The sequence below is a fragment of the Aquarana catesbeiana genome, linkage group LG06 (assembly GCF_042186555.1).
Source record: "Aquarana catesbeiana isolate 2022-GZ linkage group LG06, ASM4218655v1, whole genome shotgun sequence".
NCBI lineage: Eukaryota > Metazoa > Chordata > Amphibia > Anura > Ranidae > Aquarana > Aquarana catesbeiana.
In genome coordinates, this window is record NC_133329.1 from 11,395,792 (window position 1) to 11,422,247 (window position 26,456).

Genomic DNA, 26,456 nt, shown 5'->3' on the forward strand with positions numbered 1-26,456 from the left:
GGATAATCTGATAGCAGCAGGAGCCATTGACTCCCGCTGCTGTCAATCAAATCTAATGACACGGGAGCTGGGGGTTGGGGGCCGAGTCCCGCTGTCAGTGTCGATGGATGCAGCAGCAGGACTTAGCAGCATCCCCACATGAGTGCCCCCATGGAATGTGGATCTCTGTAGGGGCACTCGATGCAAGGAGGAGCCAGGAGCGCCACTAGGGGACCCCAGAAGAGGAGGATCGGGGGTGCTCTGTGCAAATCCCTTGCACAGAGGCGGTAAGTATGAAAAGTTTGTTATTTTTTTATTAACCTTTACATCCCCTGTAAAGGTACAGGGGCACACAGAGCACTCAGCATATAGCATTATGGCTGCAAAGACGGAAGTTGCATTGCCTGACCAATATATCAACAGTACAAACAGTTAGCCACTGCCCCCACCTTATAACTGGCCTTTGCAGCAAGGAGCATTAGAGGGCAACATTTGTAAAAAAAAGCCAAGGAAAAATCCAAGCTCTACTTACCGACCAGCCTGCGATGATTATACTTCCCTGAGCCCAATCTAGATCCAGCAATGTGCACAAGAGCAGCAGCTCTCCCGGCTCTCTCCCTCCTCATTGGCTCAGACACAGTAGCAGGAGGTATTGGCTCCCACTGCTGTCAATCACAGCCAGTGAGGAGGGAGCATGGGACTGGGCCAAGACCTGCTCTGTGTGTTTATGGGTACAGAGCCAGCTCATGAGTGCTTACTATGGGGCACTCAGCAGGTGGGGGATTAGTTCTGCTCCTTGCAAAATCACTGCTCAGAGCAGGTAAGTATGACTTTTTTAATTCTTTACAATCACTTTAAGAACTGACAGTACTCATTCTGTTTACATTTCTGGCTGCCAGACGGTAGAATCTGACAATCGTACACTAAGAAGTATTCCAAGCAAAGCACTTCTGGGTTCCTTGTGCTACTGTGTCCTTATTTAGCAGAAAACGTCCTCCTCTGATTCTCCCCTACTTCTGTAGTCTTTTGGTGTGGCAGGGGTTAATAGAGAGGAGGGAGTTGTGATGGGCATATCACCAAGAGTGTCCAACAATGCTCATCCTTTCCTGCCACTTGCTCCATTCATGAAAGCTGTACTACAGCTTCTGTATTTAAATACAATCTATGAATGGAGGAAAGGTGTATAATTGACAGGACCACCCCCTCCGTTCAGAGATCTTGTTGTTTCATTCATAGATGATGTAGCACATCTTCTATGAATGGAGGACGTGGGTATAGAGGGAGAGCATAGTCAGACTCTCTCGGTGAGTGCCTGTCACAGTTCCCTTAGTTCTATTAAACCTTGCAACACCAGAATATTATGGCGGCGGTGGTGGGGGGCATCGGAGGAGGAAGATTTCTGCTAAACTAGGACAAAGCAGCACAAAGGATACATCTCACAGTAAAGTCCCTTGAGCCTATTATTTATTTTTTGTAAACTTAGATTGGTAGGAGGTGTTAATGGGCCCTAAAGGTAGGTCATTTTTTTCCTGTTAGACTTTGTCACCAGAATAGGTGTCTTCTCTGAAAGATTTCCTCACACTGCCTGGTCCAGTGATAGCTTAAAACGTCCCATCACTTCCTATACAGGAGACAATGGTCACCAGGACCGATAGAGAGGGCGATCCTTTGCAGATGTATGCCTGGAGTTCAGCTTGAACCTCTAGCAATCTTTTCATTAAAACTTTCCAGTTGCTACTTAAGATCATACATATTGTTAAATATTAACAGGTTGGTATGACCTTTAAACTTACCCACAGAAGCCTTCATTATGTACACACCCATTACATTTCCAGGAAAACGAAACTTAAACTTGAAGCATTGTACTATGTATAATCGTGATGTAGAAATAACACATCTGTAGAAGAGAGAAGGCATTGGGAATTTTCTCCAATGATGGAACCTATAGACAAAAAACAAGAGATCCTAAATTTCACCCTTCCCAGTAGTCAGTCCGAGGACAAGCAGTACACCAGGGTTCTCCTGCAGCTCTTTGGATATGCTGGCCATGGGAAATCAGCTTTTGTTAACTCCTGCTTCTACACCCTCAGAACAGAGGAGTATCAGATGCACGCTAATACAGGATCAAGTGGCAGCATTATTACAACTGACAGAAAGGCCTATAAACTAACCGACACCATCACCATTGTGGACAACAGAGGGTTTGGGAAAAAGGGAAAAAATGAAGAGGCCATTGCCTATGCTCAGCTGGGTAGGATGCCAACCCCTTTTATTTCTATTATTTAAAGTCCAATTCCATATGTCTTCTTTAATTGAATCTCTGTAAGATCTTTACTATTATCTGCTTGACGTGATTGTAGCCATGTTTGTGCACTTGTGACAGAAACAATTGAATACTGTCCGTGATACTTTTTTTATTTGCACTAACATACAGTTTTTTTTTAGGACAAGCTTTTGGGGTATGCCCACTTCTTCAGGGTCCCAGCAGTACTAGTGCACAAAGTTTTAGTAGAATGTTAACAAGACAATCTTAAGAGAGAAAAAAAGTGCAAACAAACATTTTGCAACACAGGTAATTGAGCTTGGATAACTGGAGAGGTAAGGTAGAGAGAGAGAGAGAGAGAGAGCTATTGAATAGGAAGGGGGGGGGGGGTAAAGAAAGTCACAGAGGTTAAGGTAATATAAAATGTGAAATAGTGATTTAGAAAGCTGAAGTCCACATTTAGACCACTATTTTTTGTGTCAAATAGAATTATCCTTCTTAGTAATCGTAAAGTTCCCTTTAAGAACCAAAACATTCAGGTCTTCCATAGTGTGATCTGGTTGTGAGAAATGATGTCCCACAGGAGTGCAGAAATCATTCACCTCAAATAAGACATAGGAAGAACTATAGATGGGGGGGGCAGTCACAGAAGGGGGGGTCATAAAACTGTTGAATAATGAGTAAGAAAACCCATATCTAAACTTAGGCTGTTATCTTTTGTGTCAAATAGAAGTATCATTGTTAGTTTACTTTTTTACGTTTTAATTTCCTGAATAGTTTTGAAATTCCCTTTAAGGACTAAGATCTTCCATAGTGTGGTGACGTCCCACAGGAGTGTAGAACTCATCATCTTCTTTATGTTCCTTGATGGTGTGTCGCCAACGTAAGATCATTTGCGTTGGATGAGGTACATCACATTACTGGAGGTACAGCTGTATGATCCTGGGATATTGAAGGTCCCTTTTGTGTCATTGTTGAAATTGAAGTAGTTGTGTGTTAGGATAAATTCAATGACTTGTGTAACATTCTCTGCATTTGTGATTTGGTGAGGATGATAAGAATCTGTGACATGCAGCCAACCCATCCTTGTGGGGAATGTTATTGTACAGAGATTCTACATCCATAGTGACTAGAAGTGTATTTGGTGGTAATTGTTATATATTGTTGTGCTTATTCAGAAAATCAGTTGTGTCTTGCAGGAAACTAGCAGTGTTCATGACTAATGCAGCGTACACACAGCCAGACTTCCCGACAGAAAAAGTCAGATGGGAGTTTTCGGTCGGACATTCAACATGTTCTAAATCTTTCCGTTGGAAATGCCGATGGAGTTTAGCCCGTTGGCAAGTCTGGCCGTGTGTACGCGGCATTAACAGTTTTAACATTAGACCTGAGAATTGTAATTGTATTTATACTTGTTATGATGGGTCTGGATTTCCTGGCTTGTGTATCTTGGGCAGCATGTAGAAGTCCACAATTTCTGGATTATCTGGAATCACACTGATTCGTTTTGAATGCACTGTAGGTGGGTTGGTAGTGTTTTAATGTGACCTTTTTGATTGCTTAGTAAAACCCTGGTTCAGATCATAATCCAGTTTTTTATAGTAAGTAGAATTTTCCAGCTGCCTCTGACCCTCTTGTATGTATTTGTCTGTATCTTTCACAACAACTGCTCCACTCTATCTGTTGGTTTGATGGTGATTCCCTGATTACTGCATAAATTGTGTATAGCCGTTCGCTCCCGTGGTGAAAGATTGTATAATCGGACAGTACTCAGTTATTATCCTCTGGGAATTCATTGAGGAGAACTCCTCTCCCAGAGACATCCCTGTGACATCAGGGCTAGAAATGATGGAATGAGATCATGATGGAGAAGAAAAATCAAAAATACCCAACCTACGTTCTTTTTATAGGAAAAAGTTACAAAGTCTCTTGAATGTACATGCCTAGATTGGCCATACATTATACAATATACAGTATTCTTTTTTTTCAACCTTGGGTTGAAGGAAAGAAAAAAGATTGATTCTCCCATCAACACAGTCAATGTTGATGAGGAAATCCCTCCCATTGCACTATTGTATTTGGACAGTGGTTTCTCCGCAATCAGAATACAAGGTCACTGCTGGTGGCTCATCTATCATCCATACCCATGTATGTGAACATTCAGCAGTTACCAATGGTTACAGACAGATGTCCTCCCCTGGACACAGATATGGATGAGATCAAAAATGGGTTTGAACACAAATTTGGATGTCAAGAAAAATGATGGAATGAGACGTGTCAGGGTTTTTTTTTTCTTTGATTATTATTGACGTGAAGCTAGAAGACATGATTGATCATGATTTTCCTTTTTTTTTATAGAAGGACTTTAAGGATGTGTTTATTTACATTTCACTTTTTTTTACTCATTGACATGGGGGAGAAGTATCTTATTCTAACTCCAGATCCAAATAAGCCCCTGCCTGCAGATCCCCACAACCACCAGACCAGGGTTGTAGGGAAGAGGCCCTTATACTCATTAAAACAGCAACAAGGTGCTTTGCCACAGAGGTCTCACTGCAAGGTGCTCCCCCCCATGTTGAGGGCATGTGGCCCGTTATGGTTTAGTAGGGGGTGAACCTTATTCCCTCCTTTCCTGACCTGCAAGGCTGCATTTTTGGATAAGGGTCTGGTATGAATTTTTGGGGGAACCTCACAACTTTTTTTTGTGGAGGCCTCCAATAAGATCTACAGTATATGTTATCTGGTATAGATGATAGGAAAACCTCAGCCATTTGTTCACAAACAGAACTAAAGAGGCCATTTATCTGCTTCTTGCCCATCCATAGTGTTGATGTACCTATATTAAGCCCGTCACATGTGCACCATTGTGTCCCCTATCCACCGGACACAGCAGATTGTGGCTTCCGGTACTGAGATGCTTTGAGTAGCCGGGGTATCATGTGATCACAAACTAAACACAACTGTTATGAATGGGTTTCATTCATAACAGTTGTGCTTAGTATGGTGATGCTGTGATTGCCCCACGGCTATCACATGGTACCTGAGCCAATCACAGCACCCTGTACCATGTGATTAGCTTTTATTTAATTTCTTAATTTTCTAAAAAATTGTGACAAAAAATGACAACAAAATTACCATGTCTCTTACTAGATGCTTCAGTCTATCTACTTTCCAAAAAGGTCATCAGGGGGTATTTGTACTGTCCTGCCATTTTAAGGGCCTCAAGAAACAAGAATGTTAGTATATCAGCGTAAATCAATTTTCAAAATTATATACCATAGTTTTTAGTCGCTATATATATAACGTTCACACAAACCAATTATTATACGCTTTTTGGGATTTTTTTTTACCAAAGACATGTAGCAGAATACATTATGGCCTAAATTTCTGAGGAAATTAGATTTTATTGGGTAAAAAAATCCTGTTCTAAATTGAGGTTTCCCCTCTGCCACCAGGATCCTCCGCCGCCATCTTGGGGCCTACAGACAGGCCAGCAGCTCTTAACATCTGAGCCCACAAATCGGAGGGTGGATGGACGGTCCACACACTCTGGACAGCCGCTTTGTCTCTGGGGAACACGCGGATCGGCCTACCAACTCGGAGAGGCCACGGGAATCCATCCGACAGCCAGCCTCAACATCCTATGGCCTTCCAATCTGACGCGGCCTGAGGGCTGGATTACAGGTGCTCTCCTGGGACACAGTGAGTAAGACAATCTGCATCACCACCCGCAGCTGAGACCCCAGGAGGCATCAGATTACCCGATCCTCTCTCTCTACCTCCCCGTAGGGGTTCTGGGGACTGGGGGGTGGCCGTGTTCACTTTTCCGGCGGCCGCCTCCTAGGCCGTCTCCTACCCCTGGAGGCCAGTGGCCATCTTGGGACTCTAATATACACCCTAAAGACATTCCTTCCGCCCCTTCAGCTGAACAGGCATTCATAAGGTGTTGGTGGCTGAAGAGACTCTCTCCCTCCTCTCAGGCTGATAGTGGGGGGAGGTGGAGCTGTAAACAGGGGGATCTGAAGATCCAAATGGAGCACACTATTTTCTTTGAGAAAGATGCTGCTTAAATAAACCCAGGGCCCCTGTCTGCTCACCAAGACCACTGTGTAGCAGCTTTAGCTATATACAGTGTCGGAGGTAAGCCTGCATGTTTGATCACTAAATCCTCTGCATACCTCATGGGCAAAGTTGGCCAACAGCAACGATACTACAAACCATTGATTGGGCCACAAGAAGAACCAAACATGGAGCGTTATGTTACCAGAACACAACCTACCTCCTCTAATCCTTCCGCAAATCCTTTTGCCCTGCTGGATCCCTCCCTAGATTCAGAAGATGCTACAAGCTCCTCTCTGACTAACTCGCAGAACCATGCACCCATTCTTTCACCCTCAAATACGACTCTCACCCCTGACATTCTGGACTCCGAGCTGCAGCTTTTAGTTCAACAGATTACGTCCAATGTTTCGGCTGAGGTAAGCAAACTAGCTGCCGAATTGAGGGGGGGAAATAACCCAAATTGGAGATCACACAGACACTCTGGAGAGCAAATTTGATGAAATGATAAACTACGTACAAGCGATTGAGGAGGAAAATCATACCTTATGCCTTTCTGTATCTCAACTACAACTACAGCAGGAGGATTTGGAGAACAGAGAAAGAAGACATAACCTATGATTCAGAGGGATTCCGGAGACAGTGGGCGATTCTGAGCTCCGATCCTACCTTCTGGGCCTCCTTAACAATCTGGCTCCCTCAGTTGTGTACATTGATTGGCGCTTGGACAGGGCCCATAGATCCCTGGGCCCAAAGCCTCCGGCTGGAGCTAGACCCAGAAATGTTGGGGTACAGTTTCATTACTTTGAAAGTAAGGAGGCACTAACTTTGGCGACTTGCAATAAATCCCAAATTATGTACAAGGGTGCTAAACTGCAGATCTTTAGCGACCTTTCTCCCATCACTCTTGCTAAACGGAGGAACTTACGCCCCCTTACTTCACATCTGCAACAACACAAGATTCCATACTACTGGGGATTTCCTTTCGGTCTAGCTGTATCCAAAGAGGGAGCCCTATACTCTCTACGTAAATTACAAGAAGCTGAGGCCTTCTTGAAAAATCTGGGTCTCCCCCCTTTTCTGGAAGAAGACATGATCCCTCCTACCACACAAGCCCATTTACCTCCAACTACACCTACTCACATCTGGACCCCTGTCCGGGGCAAATCTAAGAAGCATCTTTCCACTCCTCAACACCTGCGATCTTCTAAACAACCTCCTTGAACATTCCTCTGAACGCCCTTTTTTGGTTCTATCCTTCACTACTTTTTGCATTTCCGTTTCCTCAAAAATTTTTAGACGAAACGATGTTGCTGTTTTGGTTCTTTCAGTTTTTGAATCTGCCCCACTCCTTTTCCGGGGTAGAACCTTTCTCATCCCATGAGATGCATTCACTAGAGGTTTTGAAATTCTGAGTGACAAACATAGCTGTTTTATTTGTTAACCTTGCTTTTCCCTAAGGACTTACAGGTTTTTCTGTTCCCTTCAATTACCTTTTGTCCTTTTTTGGTTCTTTCCGCTATGAAGTGCACAAGGTGAGCAGCGGACCCCTCTCATCTCCTCAACCAGAGTCGCCAGATGGAAGTCCGTTCACGTCCCTACCAGGCCCTGGTCTATTCCCAGGGCTTCCTGAGAGACTGTTTTTTCTCAGGTTCACAGAGTTTTGAACTCTTTTTTTCCTTTTTTTCTTTTGATTTTTCTTTTTTGTTTTTCTTTTTTTACTTTTCTTATCCATGTCTAATGATGTGTTTCACAGATTGAGACTCCATGGTCGTTATCACCTCACTTTAAAGGAGTTTCACCTCGGGGTTTGTATTTCAATAGTTAGAGGTGGGAAAATGTTTGCTATTATTAATACCCGTAAACTGCAATATATATACTTTTATTTTCCTAGTACTTCCATGTTTATAGTATTAGATGTTTTCACACTAGCCTTCCTAGACCACAACCATGGCACAACCATTAATTTCCTACAATGTGAAAGGCCTGGGCTCCATTAGTAAGCGCTGGATGGCCCTGAAAGATTTCAGGGCCTCGGGCGCAGACGTGGTGATGATCCAAGAGGCCCACTTTCGGGCAAGCGGATCATTAAAATTTGCCTTAAGGTTTTTTCCCACTTCCTATCTTGCCTCTGACTCCACGGGCAAGGCAGGAGTGGCAATCTTGATCAGAAAAGCATGCCCTGTCAAGGTTCGGAGGTCTCATGTGGACCCTCATGGGAGATTTCTTATCCTAGAATGTGAATACATGTCTACCTCTTTTACACTGGTTAATTTGTACGCTCCAAACATAGGCCAGATTGATTTCCTCAACAAACTTTTTGATACTCCCCAATATCGTTCACAACCTTTATGATAGTTGGTGGGGACTTCAATCTGGTCATGTCACTCACTAGCTACAGACAAACACTTTTTAGTACTACCCCATCTAAAAGAGTATTGTCCCAAGCCAATGCCTTCTGTAAATGTATTAGGTTATACAGACTCTTCGACTCATGGAGGATAAAACATCCCTCTGCTAAACAATTTACGTTTTATTCACCGGCTCATAAAATGTACTCCCGCCTTGATCATTTTTTTATCTCGGCTCCACTCATTCCTTATGTAGTCAAATCAGATATTTCTCCCATTACATGGTCGGTCCATGCGCCCATTATGTTAGATCTTATGCTATCCAAGACCTACACCAAATCCTGTCATTTTCGTTTTAATGACCACCTTCTACAGTCTGACGTATCCCACTCTATCCTAGCAACTAGCTTGAAAGCGTATTTTTAACTCAACTCTGGATCAGTGTCTCAGGTTTCTACACTGTGGGAAGCACACAGGGCTGTTTTCCGAGGTGTGTGTATAGCTGAGGGCTCTTGGCTGAAGAGGGATAAAAATAGTCTTTTACAGTCCTTAATGTCCGCTCTAATATTTGCTGAGCGGAGGCTTATGGGTGGTCTCACAGTGCTGAAACTACGTAAAGTCATTCATCTTAGAGAACAAATTAAATCAACAAAACTTGACAAAACTGCTAGGTCCATGCTGTGGATGAAGCAAAAATTTTATGAATACTCCAATAAACCCCACAGGATGTTAGTTAATAAGTTATGCCCTCGTCCGTTCAATTCCTTGCCTGAATTTCTTCTACAGTCAGACGGATCTAGAACACACTGCCCTCGTGAGATGTCCAAAATTTTTGGCAACTTTTACAACAAACTGTATAATTGCCTGACCCTGGAGAACCATTTTGAATTCACCCAGGGAAATTTTGAGTCCTTTTTTTCCAATATAAAGCTACCGAAACTATCTACAACGGACTTAGAGAGTTTAAACGTAGCAGTATCAGCTGAAGAACTCTTTGCTATAATTAAAAGTCTCCCATTATACAAATCCTCTGGCCCAGATGGCTTGCCCTACTCCTACTACAAATCTTTTTTTGACATTCTATCTCCTCACATGCTAGCTTTATATGATTCCCTCCTCAAGGGTACTCCTCCACATCCACAGTTCTCCCATTCATTTATTTGGGTTATTCCTTAAGCCTGGAAAGGATCCCTCTGTCCCAGATAACTACAGACCCATAGCCCTCCTAAATTCAGACTACAAGATATTTACTAAAATTCTCGCTTCCCGACTTTCCGCGCTCATTCCCAAACTGATACACAGGGATCAGGTGGGTTTCGTCCTTGGTAGACACGCAGGAGATAACACCCGGCGTACAATAGACCTAATAGATCTCTTGGATAGAACCTCCCGTTCGGCATTGATTCTGAGTCTAGACGCGCAGAAAGCTTTTGACAGGCTAAGTTGGCCCTACATGTTTGCCACCTTAAAAATATATGGTTTTGATGGTCCTTTTTTAAAAGCTTTAGAGGCCTTACATTCAACTGTCTCAGCGCAGGTGCAAATGTCGTCCTTTCTGTCTCCTAACTTCCCCATGACAAATGGAACTCGGCAGGGTTGTCCCCTTTCGCCACTGCTTTTTATCCTGTGCCTGTAACCCCTAGCCGAGTCTATCCGTGTCCATGGTGGTGATGAGACAGGGGGAATATAAATTATCGTTATTTGCAGATGACATTTTTCTTACTATCACTAACCTGCTGATATCTCTTCCCTCACTACATAAATTATTGACATCTTTTAGTGCTATTTCCGGGTATAAAGTCAACACTTCTAAAACTGAAGCCCTTCCTATACACATTGCAACTCCATTATTATCCCAACTCAAAGAATCATACCCTTATAAATGGTGTAGCACCTCTCTCAAATACTTGGGTATCCTACTTACCCCTTCCTATTCCTCTCTTTATAGCACTAACTTCCCTCCTCTGATACTGGATATTAATAAGTCTCTGTCGAATTTGACCAAATACCCCCTGTCTCTCTTAGGCAGAATTAATGTATTAAAAATGTCTATCCTACCCAGGCTGCTTTATTATTTTGAAATTCTCCCAGTAGCTGTACCTGCTTCACAACTAAAAACACTTCACAGGATTTTTCTAAAGTTTATATGGAATGGCAGAGCTCACCGCATAGCGAGCTCCGTGATGTTTTCCATTAGATCCAGAGGAGGTTTGGGAGCTCCGGACATCACTAAATATTATCATGCTACGCATTTAAGGGCCATTACCTCTTGGACTTCCTTACATGCACCAAACCAATGGTCTGCCATTGAGAAGGGGGGTACTTTACCCGGTCCATCCGGGCTCCTTGGTTTGGGGTGCCCCCCCTGTTTTAGATCCTATATATAGACGTCAGTGTACTGGCCCAATGGCACTAACTTTAACCATTTGGCGTAATTGCCTAAAACGCTATCCCCTTATGTCCCCCTGCTCTCCTCTTGTAAATGTATTATTCAACCCTCTCATTCCAGATAGTATGTCCCTAGGCTGGATTTTTCCATGGATAAATGTTCATCTCTTCCAGCTCTGGAACCTGGTTCATCCCATAACGAGGAATCTGCATACCTTTAACACTTTAAGTGAGAAATTTGATTTACCACCACAACTCTTTCACTTTTACCTACAGGTTAGACACTTCTTTCACTCTAAATCACCATCCCTGACCCTAGATAAGCCAACTACTTTTGAATACTTGTGTGCTCAAGGCCCTCATCAAGTGCATGTCATTTCCTGTATTTACCGTATCCTCCATGAGTTGACTCCAATCACGGAGACATTGCACCATTACATGCGCAGGTGGTCTCATTTAGTGGGCCGTCCTGTCACAATACAGATGTGGGATAGGATTTGGTCCTCTACTTTTAGATCTTCCAAATGTGTCACTCAGAGGGAGACAACCATTAAGATTCTCATGTTTTGGTACAGAACTCCCAATGTAATTCATAAGTATGATCCATCAGTTCTGCAGCATTGCTGGCAGTGTGGAACTGATAGAGGCTCACTATTTCACATTAGACATGTGCATTCGTTTTCGTCCGAATGCATTTTCATCAGAATTTCAGGTATTTTCGTTATTGTTTTAACAAACAATAACAAAAGTGCAGAGTCAGAAAAACGAAAGATCCGACATAAACAAATGTTTTATTTTCGTTGCTACAACAGTTCGATATAGATAGGAGATTCTACATGATGATGACAATAACAATCTGTGTCCATCAAACCTGTGGTCGAATGTTCCTAACCTTAACTCTATTAGTCCAAGATTATTCTACATAGAAATAAAAGATTCAACGTAGGGGAGAAAAGATTTGACGTAGGGGAGAAAAGATTCGACGTAGGGGAGAAAAGATTCGACATAGAGAGAAAAGATTTGACGTAGGGGAGAAAAGATTCGACGTAGGAGAGAAAAGATTTGACGTAGGGGAGAAAAGATTCGACGTAGGAGAGAAAAGATTTGACGTAGGGGAGAAAAGATAAATAAAAATAATGATGATGATGAATGTTATTGGCTGATTGTAACCAAAGAGGAGGAGCAGTAAAATAGCTAGAACTAAGTACACACGTACTTTGGCTTATGGTGTCTGTTGAAAGTTCTAAGAAGATTCGACGGAGCAGGTAAACTATACGGCGTCGTACAGTTTAGCTGCTCTGTCAAATCTTCTTTGAACATTCGACAGACACCATAAGCCTTCAATGACTGATTCGACCATAATTTGGATTTTCGGACGAATGCAATTTTTTAACGAAAAACAAAATAAATAAAAACTAATTTCGGGAGTAACTAAATAAATTTATTTTTCAGACGAAAATGAAATTCCAAAACGAAATATTTCAGTGTACACTTGTCTATTTCACATCTTCTGGCAATGCTCCTTGATTCAACCTTTTTGGTATGATGTACATTTCCTTATACAAAAGGTGACTGGGGTGTCCCTTCCGATGGATCCTTTGAACTACCTATTGGGTCTACCTCCTTTAGGTACATCTAAAAAGGCAAACAAACTGATATCCTATATATTACTAGCCACCAGGAGGCTTATCCCATTGTTCTGGTTATCCAATACACCTCCTCCATGGTCAAGATTTCTACATTTGGTGGCTGAGATTCGGACAATAGAGTTTTTGATGGCCTTGGTACATGACTGCACTCCCCAATTTAAAAAAATATGGGAACCATGGGACCTTTCGGAAATTCGGGACCCCCATGTTACCAAGCACGCCCTAATCTTAATTTAATTCTACACTGCCTGCGTATATGGCCTGAACTGACCTCAAGGTTCTAGGCTCTTTCCCATACTACGCTTACTGCGTACATCATAAGGAATTGATCCAATACACACATGTGCCTTGTTTCTGTGAACACTTTCTTATTATTTATACTTGTTACTTTCCATTTTGCTTTCCCTTTTTACTATGATTGTTTATAATGCACTTATATTGATAGTGTAATGTACATTTTGTTACAATTTTGTACTTGTTCTTTGATATCCCAATAAAAATACAATTTTGAAAAAAAAACCCAGTGGTGATCAAATACCACTAAAAGAAAGCTCTATTTGTGTGAAAATAAATAATATACATTTAATTTGCATGCAGTGTTGCATGATCGCGCAATTGCCAGTTAAAGTAGTACAGTGCCGAATACCAAAAAATGCCCTGATCATAGAGGGGGTGAAACCCTCTGGAGGTCAACTGGTTAAATTGCCAGAAAATGGCAGCTCCCAGCGGCTTTATTTCCGTTTGCAAACGAACGTCCAGAAGTTGAAATTTGCCAGCAATTTAAACAGATTTTTTCTTTGTAAATGTCAATGTTGCTATAGTTGGTTGTATGCATCATACAGATGTGTCACTTCTTAGACAGGTTAAAGTGGTTGTAGAGGCAGAAGGTGCATTCTATGCATTAAGATAAAAAGCCTTCTGTATGCAGCAGCTCCCCTCAGCCCCCCTAATACTTGCCAGAGCCCCATTTCTATCCAGCGCTGTCCACGAGTGCCTTGGCCGCATGGGACTCTCCCTCCTGATTGGCTGAGACACAGCAGCTGCTCTATTGGCTCCTACTGCTGTCAATCAAAGTCAGTTAGCCAATGAGGAGAGAGGGGGGGTGAGGCCGAAAAAACGGCTCAATGTCTGAATCAATATAAGGAACTGTGGCTCGGGTGCCCTCACAGCAAGCTGCTTGCTGTAGGGGGCACTAAACAGGAGGGAGGGGCCAGGAGAGCCGAAGAGGGACCAAAGGAGAGAAGGATCTGGGCTGCTCTCTGCAAAACCATTACACAGAGGAGGTAAGTATAACATGTTTGTTATTTTTATAGAAAAAAAAACAAGCTTTACAGTCACTTTAAGGGCATCCCCCAGATTTGTAATTTAAGGAATTTTGCAGTTTTCTTTACTTTTGCCCTTAAATTGCTGCTCCCCACCAAACCAATTTAGAATTTAGATTTCTTTTTTTTTTATTTGGTACACAGTTTTTTTAGCCTATTCATAAAGGAACCCAGTCTGGCATGAGATATGGGGAGTTTCCACTGCTGATCTCTCTTAGCTGCCTGGCTTCAGTATGATCTCACTCACTAGTCTGGAACAAGCAAGCAAATTCAAAGTAAAGTAGGGGTTCCTGTGATCCAGGATGCAAGGCCTCCTTTGATAGCCAAAAGCTCAGCAATAATAGTCCATATATGATTTCTGATAGTTCCACATAACTCTGCCCATGGAAAGCCAATGTCACCAGAGATGAGACATTATAAAGATGAAAGCATGGAGAAGCATTTGTATTATTCTTCATAATTATATATCTGTTTTTATGCTCAGGAAATTTTCTTCCTCTGGATAAGAAGGTGGAGTGGACGGAGGATTTTGTTCAGATAATGTCACAGGTGGAGGATTCTGACCTAACACCAAACTACACGGATTTTCTTGTCCCCATATTTGTTTACAGGTATGGACACATGGATAGTTTTATACCGCTAATGTCATAAAATGTAATTACTAACATCCAACACTGAATGTTAAGTCTAGTTACAGTGGGGACGGAAAGTATTCAGACCCCCTTAAATTTTTCATTCTTTGTTATTTTTCAGCCATTTGCTAAAATCATTTAATTTTTTCCTCATTAATGTACACACAGCACCCCATATTGTCATAAAAACAGAATTGTTGACATTTTTGCAGATTTATTAAAAAAGAAAAACTGAAATATCACATGGTCCTAAGTATTCAGACCCTTTGCTCAGTATTTAGTAGAAGCACCCTTTTGATCTAATACAGCCATGAGTCTTTTTGGGAAAGATGCAACAAGTTTTTCGCACCTGGATTTGGGGATCCTCTGCCATTCCTCCTTGCAGATCCTCTCCAGTTCTGTCAGGTTGGATGGTAAACGTTGGTGGACGGCCATTTTTAGGTCTCTCCAGAGATGCTCAATTATGTTTAAGTCAGGGCTCTGGCTGGGCTATTCAAGAACAGTCACAGAGTTGTTGTGAAGCCACTCCTTCGTTATTTTAGCTGTGTGCTTATGGTCATTGTCTTGTTGGAGGGTAAACCTTCGGCCCAGTCTGAGGTCCTGAGCACTCTGGAGAAAGTTTTCGTCCAGGATATCCCTCTACTTGGCCGCATTCATCTTTCCCTCGATTGTCGTCCTGTCCCTGCAGTTGAAAAACACCCCCACAGCATGATGCTGCCACCACCATGCTTCACTGTTGGGATTGTATTGGACAGGTGATGAGCAGTGCCTGGTTTTCTCCACACATCCTGCTTAGAATTAAGGCCAAAAAGTTCTATCTTGGTCTCATCAGACTAGAGAATCTTATTTCTCACCATCTTGGAGTCCTTCAGGTGTTTTTTAGCAAACTCCATGCAGGCTTTCATGTGCCTTGCACTGAGGAGAGGCTTCCGTCAGGCCACTCTGCCATAAAGTCCCGACTGGTGGAGGGCTGCAGTGATGGTTGACTTTCTACAACTTTCTCCCATCTCCCGACTGCATCTCTGGAGCTCAGCCACAGTGATCTTTGGGTTCTTCTTTACCTCTCTCACCAAGGCTCTTCTCCCCCGATAGCTCAGTTTGGCCGGAAGGCCAGCTCTAGGAAGGGTTCTGGTCGTCCCAAAAGTCTTCCATTTAAGGATTATGGAGGCCACTGTGCTCTTAGGAACCTTAAGTGCAGCTGATTTTTTTTGTAACCATGGCCAGATCTGTGCCTTGCCACAATTCTGTCTCTGAGCTCTTCAAGCAGTTCCTTTGACCTCATGATTCTCATTTGCTCTGACATGCACTGTGAGCTGTAAGGTCTTATATAGACATGTGTGTGGCTTTCCTAATCAAGTCCAATCAGTATAATCAAACACAGCTGGACTCAAATGAAAGTGTAGAACCATCTCAAGGATGATGAGAAGAAATGGACAGCACCTGAGTTAAATATACGAGTGTCACAGCAAAGGGTCTGAATACTTAGGACCATGTGATATTTCAGTTTTTCTGTTTTAATAAATCTGCAAAAATGTCAACAATTCTGTGTTTTTCTGTCAATATGGGGTGCTGTGTGTACAATATGGGGTGCTGTGTGTACAATATGGGGTGTTGTGTGTACAATATGGGGTGCTGTGTGTACATTAATGAGGAAAAAATGAACTTAAATGATTTTAGCAAATGGCTGCAATATAACAAAGAGTGAAAAATTTAAGGGGTCTGAATACTCCCCCCCCCACAGTATTACTATATAACTTAAAAGTGATATTAACCAATTGACTTCCAGAAGATTTACCCCCCCCGCTTCACGACTAGGCAATTTTTTGCGATACGGCACTGCGTCACTTTAACTAACAATTGCGTGGTCATGCGACGCTGTACCCAAATAACATTTATGTCCCTTTTCTCCACAAATAGAGATTTATTTTGGTGGTATTTGTTTACATCTGCATTTTTTTTTATTTTTTGCACTATAAACGAAAAAAGATCAACAATTTTGAAAAAAAAAACAAAAACAATATTTTTTTCTTCTGCTATAAAACATATCCTATTTCTGTTCTGTGTTCATTGATGCCAATATTTCCTCCCAGTCTTATGCCCCGTACACACGGTCGGATTTTCCGATGAAAATGTGTGATAGGACCTTGTTGTCAGAAATTCTGACCGTGTGTAGGCTCCATCACACATTTTCCATCTGATTTTCTGACACACAAAGTTGGAGAGCAGGAGATAAAATTTTCCGACAACAAAATCCGTTGTCGGAATTTCCGATCGTGTGTACACAAATCCGATGCACAAAGTGCTACACATGCTCAGAATAAATAAAGAGATGAAAGCTATTGGCTACTGCCCCGTTTATAGTCCTGACGTACCTGTTTTACGTCACTGCGTTCAGAATGATCGGATTTTCCGACAACTTTGTGTGACCGTGTGTATGCAAGACAAGTTTGAGCCAACATCAGTCGGAAAAAATCCTAGGATTTTTGCTGTCGGAATGTCCAATCAATGTCCGACCGTGTGTACAGGGCATATGTCTTGGAGAACAGCCCTCATCCTTGGAAAATTTGCTTTCTTAAAGTTAAGTGTTTTTATCTTTGCCGTATGTCATGTTATGGTCACTGCTACACAGATGTTCTTTTATATGAATATTAGTAATAAGCTCTGCGTGGTTTGAGATTACCAGATCCAGCAGAGCGTCATTCCTAGTCGGGGCCTCTATGAACTGGACTATAAAATTGTCTTGTAATAGGTTTATAAATTTTTGCCTTTTAATTGTTCCTGCAGTGACATTACTCCAGTCAATTTCCGGGTAGTTAAAATCCCCCCATTATTATCACTGTCCCAGCCCTTGCAGCCATTTCTATCGGTGCAAGGAGCTCGGTCTCCACCTCCTCATTAACACTGGGAGGTCTATAACAAACTCCAATGATTAACTTTGTAGTACGCAGATCCATGTACAGTTCCACTCATAATGCTTCAGACTCATCACACTCTCCATCCACTAGGTCCTCTTTGACACTCACTTTGACACTCTCACATAGAGACAGACACCACCCCTCAGTTTACCCTGTCTTTACAAAAGAGAGCATAGCCAGGAATATTAATAGCCCAGTTATGTGAAGAATGAAGCCAATATTCAGCAATACCAATTAAGTCATTGTTCTCTTCATGCACCAAAGCTTCCAACTCACCTATTTTTCTTGGCAGGCTTCTGGCATTTGTGAACAGACACTATAATTCAGTGTCCAATTTTAAGACATGTATTTTGCATATGATTTATGTCAAGAGCCTGCCCACAGACTGTGTGTACATAAAAAGATGTTGGAAAATGTAATTTTGGGGCTGCCCCATACCAATATGAACTAACCTCCCAGAATCTGATCCTGCAAAAATGTTAAAGGTTAGAGATGACATTATAGGGAATAATAAAAGCTGCTGCTCCCTATATGAACAAGGTCACACCTAAGTGGTGCTTTAGGATAGTTTTTTTGGGGGGCATAAGTTTGGGTCATGCCTGGACATATGCCTTAAGGGTACTAACGTTTGATTTTTCTACTAGCATGAAGATTCAAATGCCAGAAGAGCAAGTAAAAGAAGTGAAGACATTTTTCATGAACTGTCGTGATATGACAGGTAAATATAAATGAAAAAATAATTAAAGTGAAACTTTTGTTGAGAAAAAAAAAACTTTCCCCTCTGGGTGATCTATGTACATTGCAAGGATTATAACAAACTTTGTTGCAGATTTCTACCTTTTGGTATTCTGAAGAAATCCGTGTGTGTTTGTCTGTGCCTCTTTTCTGAGTGGATCTAATGGGAGGGGTTTTATAATTAACTATCAGGTGTGGCAGCAGCAGGGCACTAATGAGGAAATCTGCTGAGCCTGCATCCCCTTATACGGGTTCCTATTGAAAGTATCTCTCCAAAAATGACAATCTGACTTGTAGCTTAGTGCAGATTTCTGGGAAAATTGGTGAGCCAATCACATAAACAGGAAATGATGTTTCTGGTGTTACCCGTTTCTTATATTTAAGATTTCATATCTCATAGATATGATGTGGGTTAAATGAGAGTTCTTTGACCAAGAGTGAAAGCTTTTAATATAATAAAATTTATTAGGATGTAGTTGAAAGTCTAGCTAATACACAGACATCTATCTATAGTCTTACACCAAAGAAGAAAAGATTAGGTTAAAATAAAAGAATTACATGAAGGAATACAGAGTATATTCCTTAAAACATTCATCTACAAACATATTTAGTTACAAGTAAAGGGCATACCTTTCCCATAATTACCCTTTCTTACCAATGTTCCATCCTGATGGCTGGTCTCCCCCCAAGAGAGCGAGTTTCCTCCCAGCTAGTCTGGGTATATCAAACCAGGCTGATGTCTCATTGGTCGGCATAGCGTGGTTTCTGATTGGTTAGCTTCCCTGTAGATGAAGATGAATGGTAAAGTTCTGGAAAGCCGCACATCAATAGAAGTTTCTTATGCCTTTATTTGTAAACTGGGATCACAAAATATACAGGACACCAAAGCAGAGTGGTACAGAACAATAGCTGGCGCATTTCACACTTATACTAAGTGCTTACTCACTTCTTTTTTGTTTCAATCATTTTTATTGAAAAGTTTTTAGAACATATTATGAGTACAATCAAACAATTTTGTAGTGAAAAAGTTTTGTTACAGCTAGACGTCTCAACAGTAACATCTCATGAAAATCTCTTAACAATTTTGTTTATATAGTTGAATATCAAAGTTTCTTCTGACAAATTTAAATGAGAAGTGATTATAAGTTGTAGAATCTATACATGGAACGGAGTCTATGGAAAGGGCAGGGATCCTCCGGGCACCCCAAATGGGATCAATCTGTGCTCACAGAGGGTCCCCCCTCTCTGTTGTTATTAATGTACATACCATTAAACTTTAGTTTTGTCAGTTGAATCAACTTTGTTAGTGTAACATTGTGGTAATCTATGGATTGTACCAGCTGGAAGTACGTTAATTATTTTATAAAAAACGTACTTCATAAAGAAATCAGGAGAAAAGAAAAAGTTTCCATGGAGACCAACTTTTTTCAAAACTGAGTGATTTTCCATCTCTGTGTGCCAAAATTTTTTCATATTCTAATATTGTATTAATTTTAATTTTGACGTCTTTAATAGTAGGTACATCTATAGACTTCCATCTATACATTAGTTCCATCCTTGCTGCTAGTAACACATGTGTAGCAATACATCTATACCTGGGACGCAATTGATCCATATTTATACCAAGGATGGCCTGTTCTATTGTTGGATCGTTCCTGCTATCAGTTAGTTTTGATAGCATATTATAAACTGTGCACCAGAATTTCTTCACCTCAGGACAAGACCATAACATGTGAGTGAAGGTCCCCACTTGCCCACACCCTCTGCAACATAAATTTGAGTTATCTTTAGAGAATTTTGCTGTTATGTAAGGGGTATAGTATCATCTCAGCGTAAGTTTCTGGGTCAATTCTTCATAATTTGCGCATCTCGAAAATTTGCGATTAGAAGAAATCGCATTTTTCCATTGAAGATCCGTACATTCTTTACCAATTTCTTTTTCCCATTTAGTTATCGGTTTATTCTTTGTAAATGCATCTTTAGAATGAAGCGAGTTGTATATCACTGTTATACCTTTCAATTTGGGGTTGTTGGATTGGAGATAGGACCATACTTTTTCTATGATGGGTACGTGCGTAATTTTAGTCGTTTGGAAATATGAGGAAATTTGGGTATATGTCAGGAATTCTGAGTGTGGAAGCTTGAATTTTTGTTGTATTGTTGTAAATGGCAACATCTTGTCTCTATTGGTGATATCTGTTAAGTGAAGTATATTTTTGCTAGTCCAGTTGTGAAGTCTGATGTTAGAAATTGTCCATTGTAGTGTGTCTAAAGGAATAGGTATGTTTTTTGATGGGTAAAAGTCATTCCCATTCACAGTTATTTCTTCCCAGAATTGTGCTGTTGCTTGTATTGATAGATGGAAGGGTATTTCCCTATGTTTCTTTGACTGGGTAGCTATTAAAAAAGACAGAGGTGACGTCTTCTTTAACCATGATATTTCTAATTGGAACCAGGGTTTTGTGATGGGAGTAGTGAACCAATTTTTAAGTTGGTCATGATAGGACCTTGTTGTCGGAAATTCTGACCGTGTGTAGGCTCCATCACACATTTTCCATAGGAATTTCCAACACACAAAGTTTGAGAGCAGGCTATAAAATTTTCCGACAACAAAATCCGTTGTCGGAAATTCTGATCGTGTGTACACAAATCCGACGCACAAAGTGCCACGCATGCTCAGAATAAATTAAGAGATGAAAGCTATTGGCTACCGCCCCATTTATAGTCCCGATGTACGTGTTTTACGTCACCGCGTTCAGAACGATCGGATTTTCCGACAACTTTGTATGACCGTGTGTATGCAAGACAAGTTTGAGCCAACATCCGTTGGAAAAAATCCTAGGATTTTGTTGTTGGAATATCCGATCAATGTCCGACCGTGTGTACAAGGCATAAGACTGCGGCTGTGTGATAATCCTTTAGTATTGGTAATACATGCCACCTACAGATTTGTTTTTGGTCTGAATTTCCGGGGAGCATCTCGGCCTTTTCCCCGCCCATACAAAGTTTGAGAGTTGTTTTTGCATTGACCTAAAGAAGGACGTTGGGATAGGTATTTGTAAAACTCTGAAGATATACATTAATTTTGGGAGGATGAGCATTTTGTGCGCTGCTAAACAGCCTGAGCACATCAAGTAATTTTTCCCAAGTCTAGATAGTTCTGGTTGAAAGGAAGTGAGTAGGGGAATGTAATTGATATTATATATGTTTGATATGGGGTGCGTAAGTTTGATACCTAGGTAGTCAATATGGTCTGTTGTCCAAGGATATGGCAGGGTGTTTTTGAGGAATTTTTCAAGTTTGTTATTTATATGAATTCCTAGTATGTTGTATTTGGATGCATTTACTTTATAATAGGAAACCTTGCTGAAATGGTTAAGGACCTCGCGTGTTGCGGGCAGTGAGGTAGCTTGATTAGTTAATGATAGGATAACATCATCAGCAAATAGTGAAATCTTATGTTGACGGTCCTGTGATGTAATACCTTGTATGGTTGGGTGGGATCTTATTTTCTCCGCTAGAGGCTCCATAAGCATTGTGAATATTATGGGGGATAGGGGGCACCCCTGTCTGGTCCCGTTTGTGATAAGGAATGGTTTAGAGAACATTCCTGCTGTGTACACAAATGCGGAGGGTGAGGAGTATAGTGCCATTATGGCTTTGTGCAATGGGCCGACAAGTCCAAACTTTTCCAGGACTTTGGCCAAGTATCCCCAGTGTATTCTATCAAAGGCCTTCTCTGCATCCAAAGTTAGAAGCAGAGAAGGCTCCTTGTTTTCCCCAACCATGTGTAATAGGTTTAACATTCTTCTGGTAGCGTCCATAGTTTGGCAGCCCATTACAAATCCCACCTTGTCGTAATTTATCAATTTGGGTAAAATAGTTGATAGTCTATTCGCTATTAATTTGGCATGCAGCTTAACATCTACATTTAATAAGGATATTGGCCTAAAATTTTGTGGGAGATTTGGAGCTTTACCTGGTTTTGGGAGGGTGATTATTGTAGCTGTAAGCATGTCTGGGCGAAATTTTGCTGTGATTGTGGCTGCTTCAAAAACTGGAAGTAAATGGGGGGCAAGGATGGAGGTAAATAATTGGTAGTATTCATAGGAGTAACCGTCTGGGCCTGGGGCTTTGTTGCGGGGGAGGTATTTGATGGATTGTTCTATTTCTTGTAAAGTAAAGGGTTGATTAAGACAAGATAGTTCTTCCTGAGATATTTTAGGGAGGCGTATTGTGTCTAAAAAGTCCGAAATCAACACGTCGTTGGGTTGTTGTGTGTATGGGTCAGTATTAAGATTATACAATTCCTTGTAATAATCACTAAATGCATCCGCTATTTCTTTTGGGTTATTTACTGTCTGTTTAGATTTAGGGTTAATGATGTGTGGGATTTTTTGTTTAGTAATTTTTTTCTTTTAGTTGTGTAGCTAATACTTTCCCTGCTTTGTTCCCATACCTGTATGTCTGGGCTTTGAGAGATCTCAGTTGGTAGTTATGTTGAGCTATCAGATGTGTTCTTAGTTCTTGTCTTGTCCTAAACAGTGTTTCTCTTGTGTCCTGTGTGGATTGTTGTTTGTTTGTGTTTTCTAGATGCTGGATTTAACCCAATAATTCTTTTAACCTTTCCGATCGTAATCTCCTTGCCCTTGCACTCATCTGTATTAGCAGACCTCTTATATAAACTTTATGGGCATTCCATAGCGTGAACGGATCGTCCACCGAGGGGGCATTGATGGAAAAATATTCTTTGATTGCTTTTTCAATTTGCGCTAGATTTTGGGGTTGAGATAGTGTGTAAATATTGTTTCGCCATCTATTAGCCCTGGTCTCGGTGCGACGATCCCCCACGACTACAGTGATCGGAGCATGGTCCGACCATGTGATACAGTGCAAATCTGATTTTGAAATCTGTTGCAAGATAAATTTATCTACCAAAAACAGGTCTATACGAGAGTACGTATGATGTACATTAGAGTAAAATGTAAAGTCTTTTTCGGATGAATGTTGACATCTCCACACATACAAACCCGAAGAGGAGATGAAACTTTTCAGGGTTGTTCTTCTTCTTGAGTGTTTTGTTTGGCTGGATACGTCCAATTCTCCGTTGGGGACAGTATTAAAGTCTCCACACATGATGACATGTCCTTGCCTCATTATTGATACTTTTTTCCACACCTTTTTGAGGAAGGAAAGTTGTTTGGTGTTGGGAAGGTATACATTTACCAGTGTATATTTTTCGCCATTGAGTTCGCATACTAGGACTATGAATCTTCCTGAGTTATCTAAATGTATATCCAAACTTTGGAATTGTAGTGCGTCCTTAATTGCTATTGCTACTCCTCTCTATTTGAGATGTAGTTTGCTTGAAAGACATGGGGGAAATGACGGTTTTGAAAATTGGGTGGTTTATTCAAGCTAAATGGGTTTCCTGGAAACACATTACGTCACTGTGAAGGTTTTTGGCTTCTTTCCATGCCATTTGCCTTTCATATGGGCTATTTAGCCCTTTGACGTTGAGAGATACAATTTTAATAGGCATGGTGGGGTTGCTGGATCACTGTACTACTAGTCGTCAGAAAGAAATATAGAATTGGTTTACCTTGAGTTCACTATGATGTGGGGTTGATTCTAGAAGGATGGATTTCTGCTGATGGTTGTGTTTCAGTTGTAGAGATGAGCTTTGAGTTTGAGTCGAACTCATGTTCGACTCGAACATTGGCTGTTCGCAAGTTCGCAGAACAGCGAACAATTTGGGGTGTTCGTGGCAAATTCGAATGCCGCAGAACACCCTTTAAAAGTCTATGGGAGAAATCAAAAGTGCTAATTTTAAAGCCTTATATGCAAGTTATTGTCATAAAAAGTGTTTGGGACCCGGGTCCTGCCCCAGGGGACATGGATCAATGCAAAAAAAAGTTTTAAAAACGGCCGTTTTTTCAGGAGCAGTGATTTTAATAATTCTTAAAGTCAAACAATAAAAGTGTAATATCCCTTTAAATTTCGTAGCTGGGGGGTGTCTATAGTATGCCTGCAAAGGGGCGCATGTTTCCCATGTTTAGAACAGTCTGACAGCAAAATGACATTTCGAAGGAAAAAACCCATTTAAAACTACCCGCGGCTATTGCATTGCCGACAATACACATAGAAGTTCATTGATAAAAACGGCATGGGAATTCCCCACAGGGAAACCTCAAACTGAAATTAAAAAAAAAATGACGTGGGAGTCCCCCTAAATTCCATACCAGGCCCTTCAGGTCTGGTATGGATATTAAGGGGAACCCCGGCCAAAATTAAAAAAAAAAATGATGTGGGGTTCCCCCTAAATTCCATACCAGACCCTTCAGGTCTGGTATGGATTTTAAGGGGAACCCTGCGCCAAAAAAAATGGCGTGGGTTCCCCCTAAAAATCCATACCCTTATCCGAGCACGGAACCTGGCAGGCCGCAGGAAAAGAGGGGGGACGAGAGTGCGCCCCCCCTCCTGAACCGTACCAGGCCACATGCCCTCAACATTGGGAGGGTGCTTTGGGGTAACCCCCCAAAACACCTTGTCCCCATGTTGATGAGGACAAGGGCCTCATTCCCACAACCCTGGCCAGTGGTTGTTGGCGTCTGCGGGTGGGGGGCTTATCAGAATCTGGAAGCCCCCTTTAACAAGGGGACCCCCAGATCCCGGCCCCCCCCTGTGTGAAATGGTAAGGGGGTACTTACCCCTACCATTTCACTAAAAAATTAGGCCCTTGTCCTCATCAACATGGGAACAAGGTGTTTTGGGGGGCTACCCCAAAGCACCCTCCCAATGTTGAGGGCATGTGGCCTGGTACGGTTCAGGAGGGGGGCCGCACTCTCGTCCCCCCCTCTTTTCCTGCGGCCTGCCAGGTTGCGTGCTCGGATAAGGGTCTGGAATGGATTTTTGGGGGGACCCCACGCCGTTTTTTGTTTTTTTTTGGCGTGGGGTTCCCCTTAAAATCCATACCAGACCTGAAGGGCCTGGTATGGAATTTGGGGGGACTCCCATGTCATTTTTTTTTTTAATTTTGGTTCGGGGTTCCCCTTTGGGGAATTCCCATGCCGTTTTTATCAATGAACTTCTATGTGTATTGTCGGCAATGCAATAGCCGCGGGTAGTTTTAAATGGGTTTTTTCCTTCGAAATGTCATTTTGCTGTCAGACTGTTCTAAACACGGGAAACATGGGCCCCTTTACAGGCATACTATAGACACCCCCCAGGTATGAAATTTAAAGGGATATTACACTTTTATTGTTTGACTTTAAGCATTATTAAAATCACTGCTCCTGAAAAAACGGCCGTTTTTAAAACTTTTTTTTGCATTGATCCATGTCCCCTGGGGCAGGACCCCGGTCCCCAAACACTTTTTATGACAATAACTTGCATATATGGCTTTAAAATTAGCACTTTTGATTATTCATGTTCGTGTCCCATAGACTTAACGGTGTTCGCGTGTTCGAGCAAACTTTTTTCCTGTTCGCATGTTCTGGTGCGAACCGAACAGGGGGGTGTTCGGCTCATCCCTATTCAGTTGGTGTGGTGGGACGTAGAGATGAGAAGATCTTCAGGTGGATACTGTTCTGGGTGGATGTTAAGGATGGTCTGGCGGATAGAGTCTTAGATCAGGTGGTATTAATAGATGTCTTTGTTAGCACACAAAGATGGACACGAGTCCTGGAAACTTCAAAGAAAACAGTTAGTGAAAAACAAATAAGCTAACTGTATTAACTTGTGATTCGTAAACGAATCTGTGCGGTAAGAACAACCGTTCAACTTACGGTGTTTAACGAGTAAACAAAGAGTGGCAATCCCCTGGGCCATCAGGGGTATAGTAAAGCATAGAACTCCTGAGATTTTAGTTAGCTTGTTTGTGCTGCTTTTTTAGCCATTGTTGTCCTGGTCAGAGCATCAGGTGAAATAATCTGCCATTCCCGCAAGAGGCGGAGGCCATCTTTAATGTTGGAGATCACATGCGTAGTGCCTTCCTTTATGATCATGAGTTTCGCAGGGTATATCCACCTGTATGTGATGTGGTGGTTGTTTAAGGGCTTTGTAATGATAGCCAGTTGGCGCCTCTGCTGCATTGTGAAGGCTAATAGATCAGCATAAAAGGAGAGGTCTTGTAGATCTTCTGGTAGGGAATCGCGATTTCTT

General features: G+C 41.7%; 1 protein-coding gene across 1 annotated transcript in view; it reads left to right on the top strand.

The window, feature by feature from the left end:
- Positions 1 to 1,809: 1,809 nt before the first annotated feature.
- LOC141147492 (uncharacterized) overlaps positions 1,810 to 26,456 on the top strand; it is a 29,325-nt gene continuing 4,678 nt past the window's right edge. Inside the window, exons 1-3 of the mRNA XM_073634725.1 lie at positions 1,810 to 2,230; positions 14,496 to 14,622; positions 18,203 to 18,276. Coding sequence (XP_073490826.1) covers positions 1,912 to 2,230; positions 14,496 to 14,622; positions 18,203 to 18,276 — 520 coding nt within the window. The 5' untranslated portion in view covers positions 1,810 to 1,911. The remainder of the gene's footprint in view (positions 2,231 to 14,495; positions 14,623 to 18,202; positions 18,277 to 26,456) is intronic.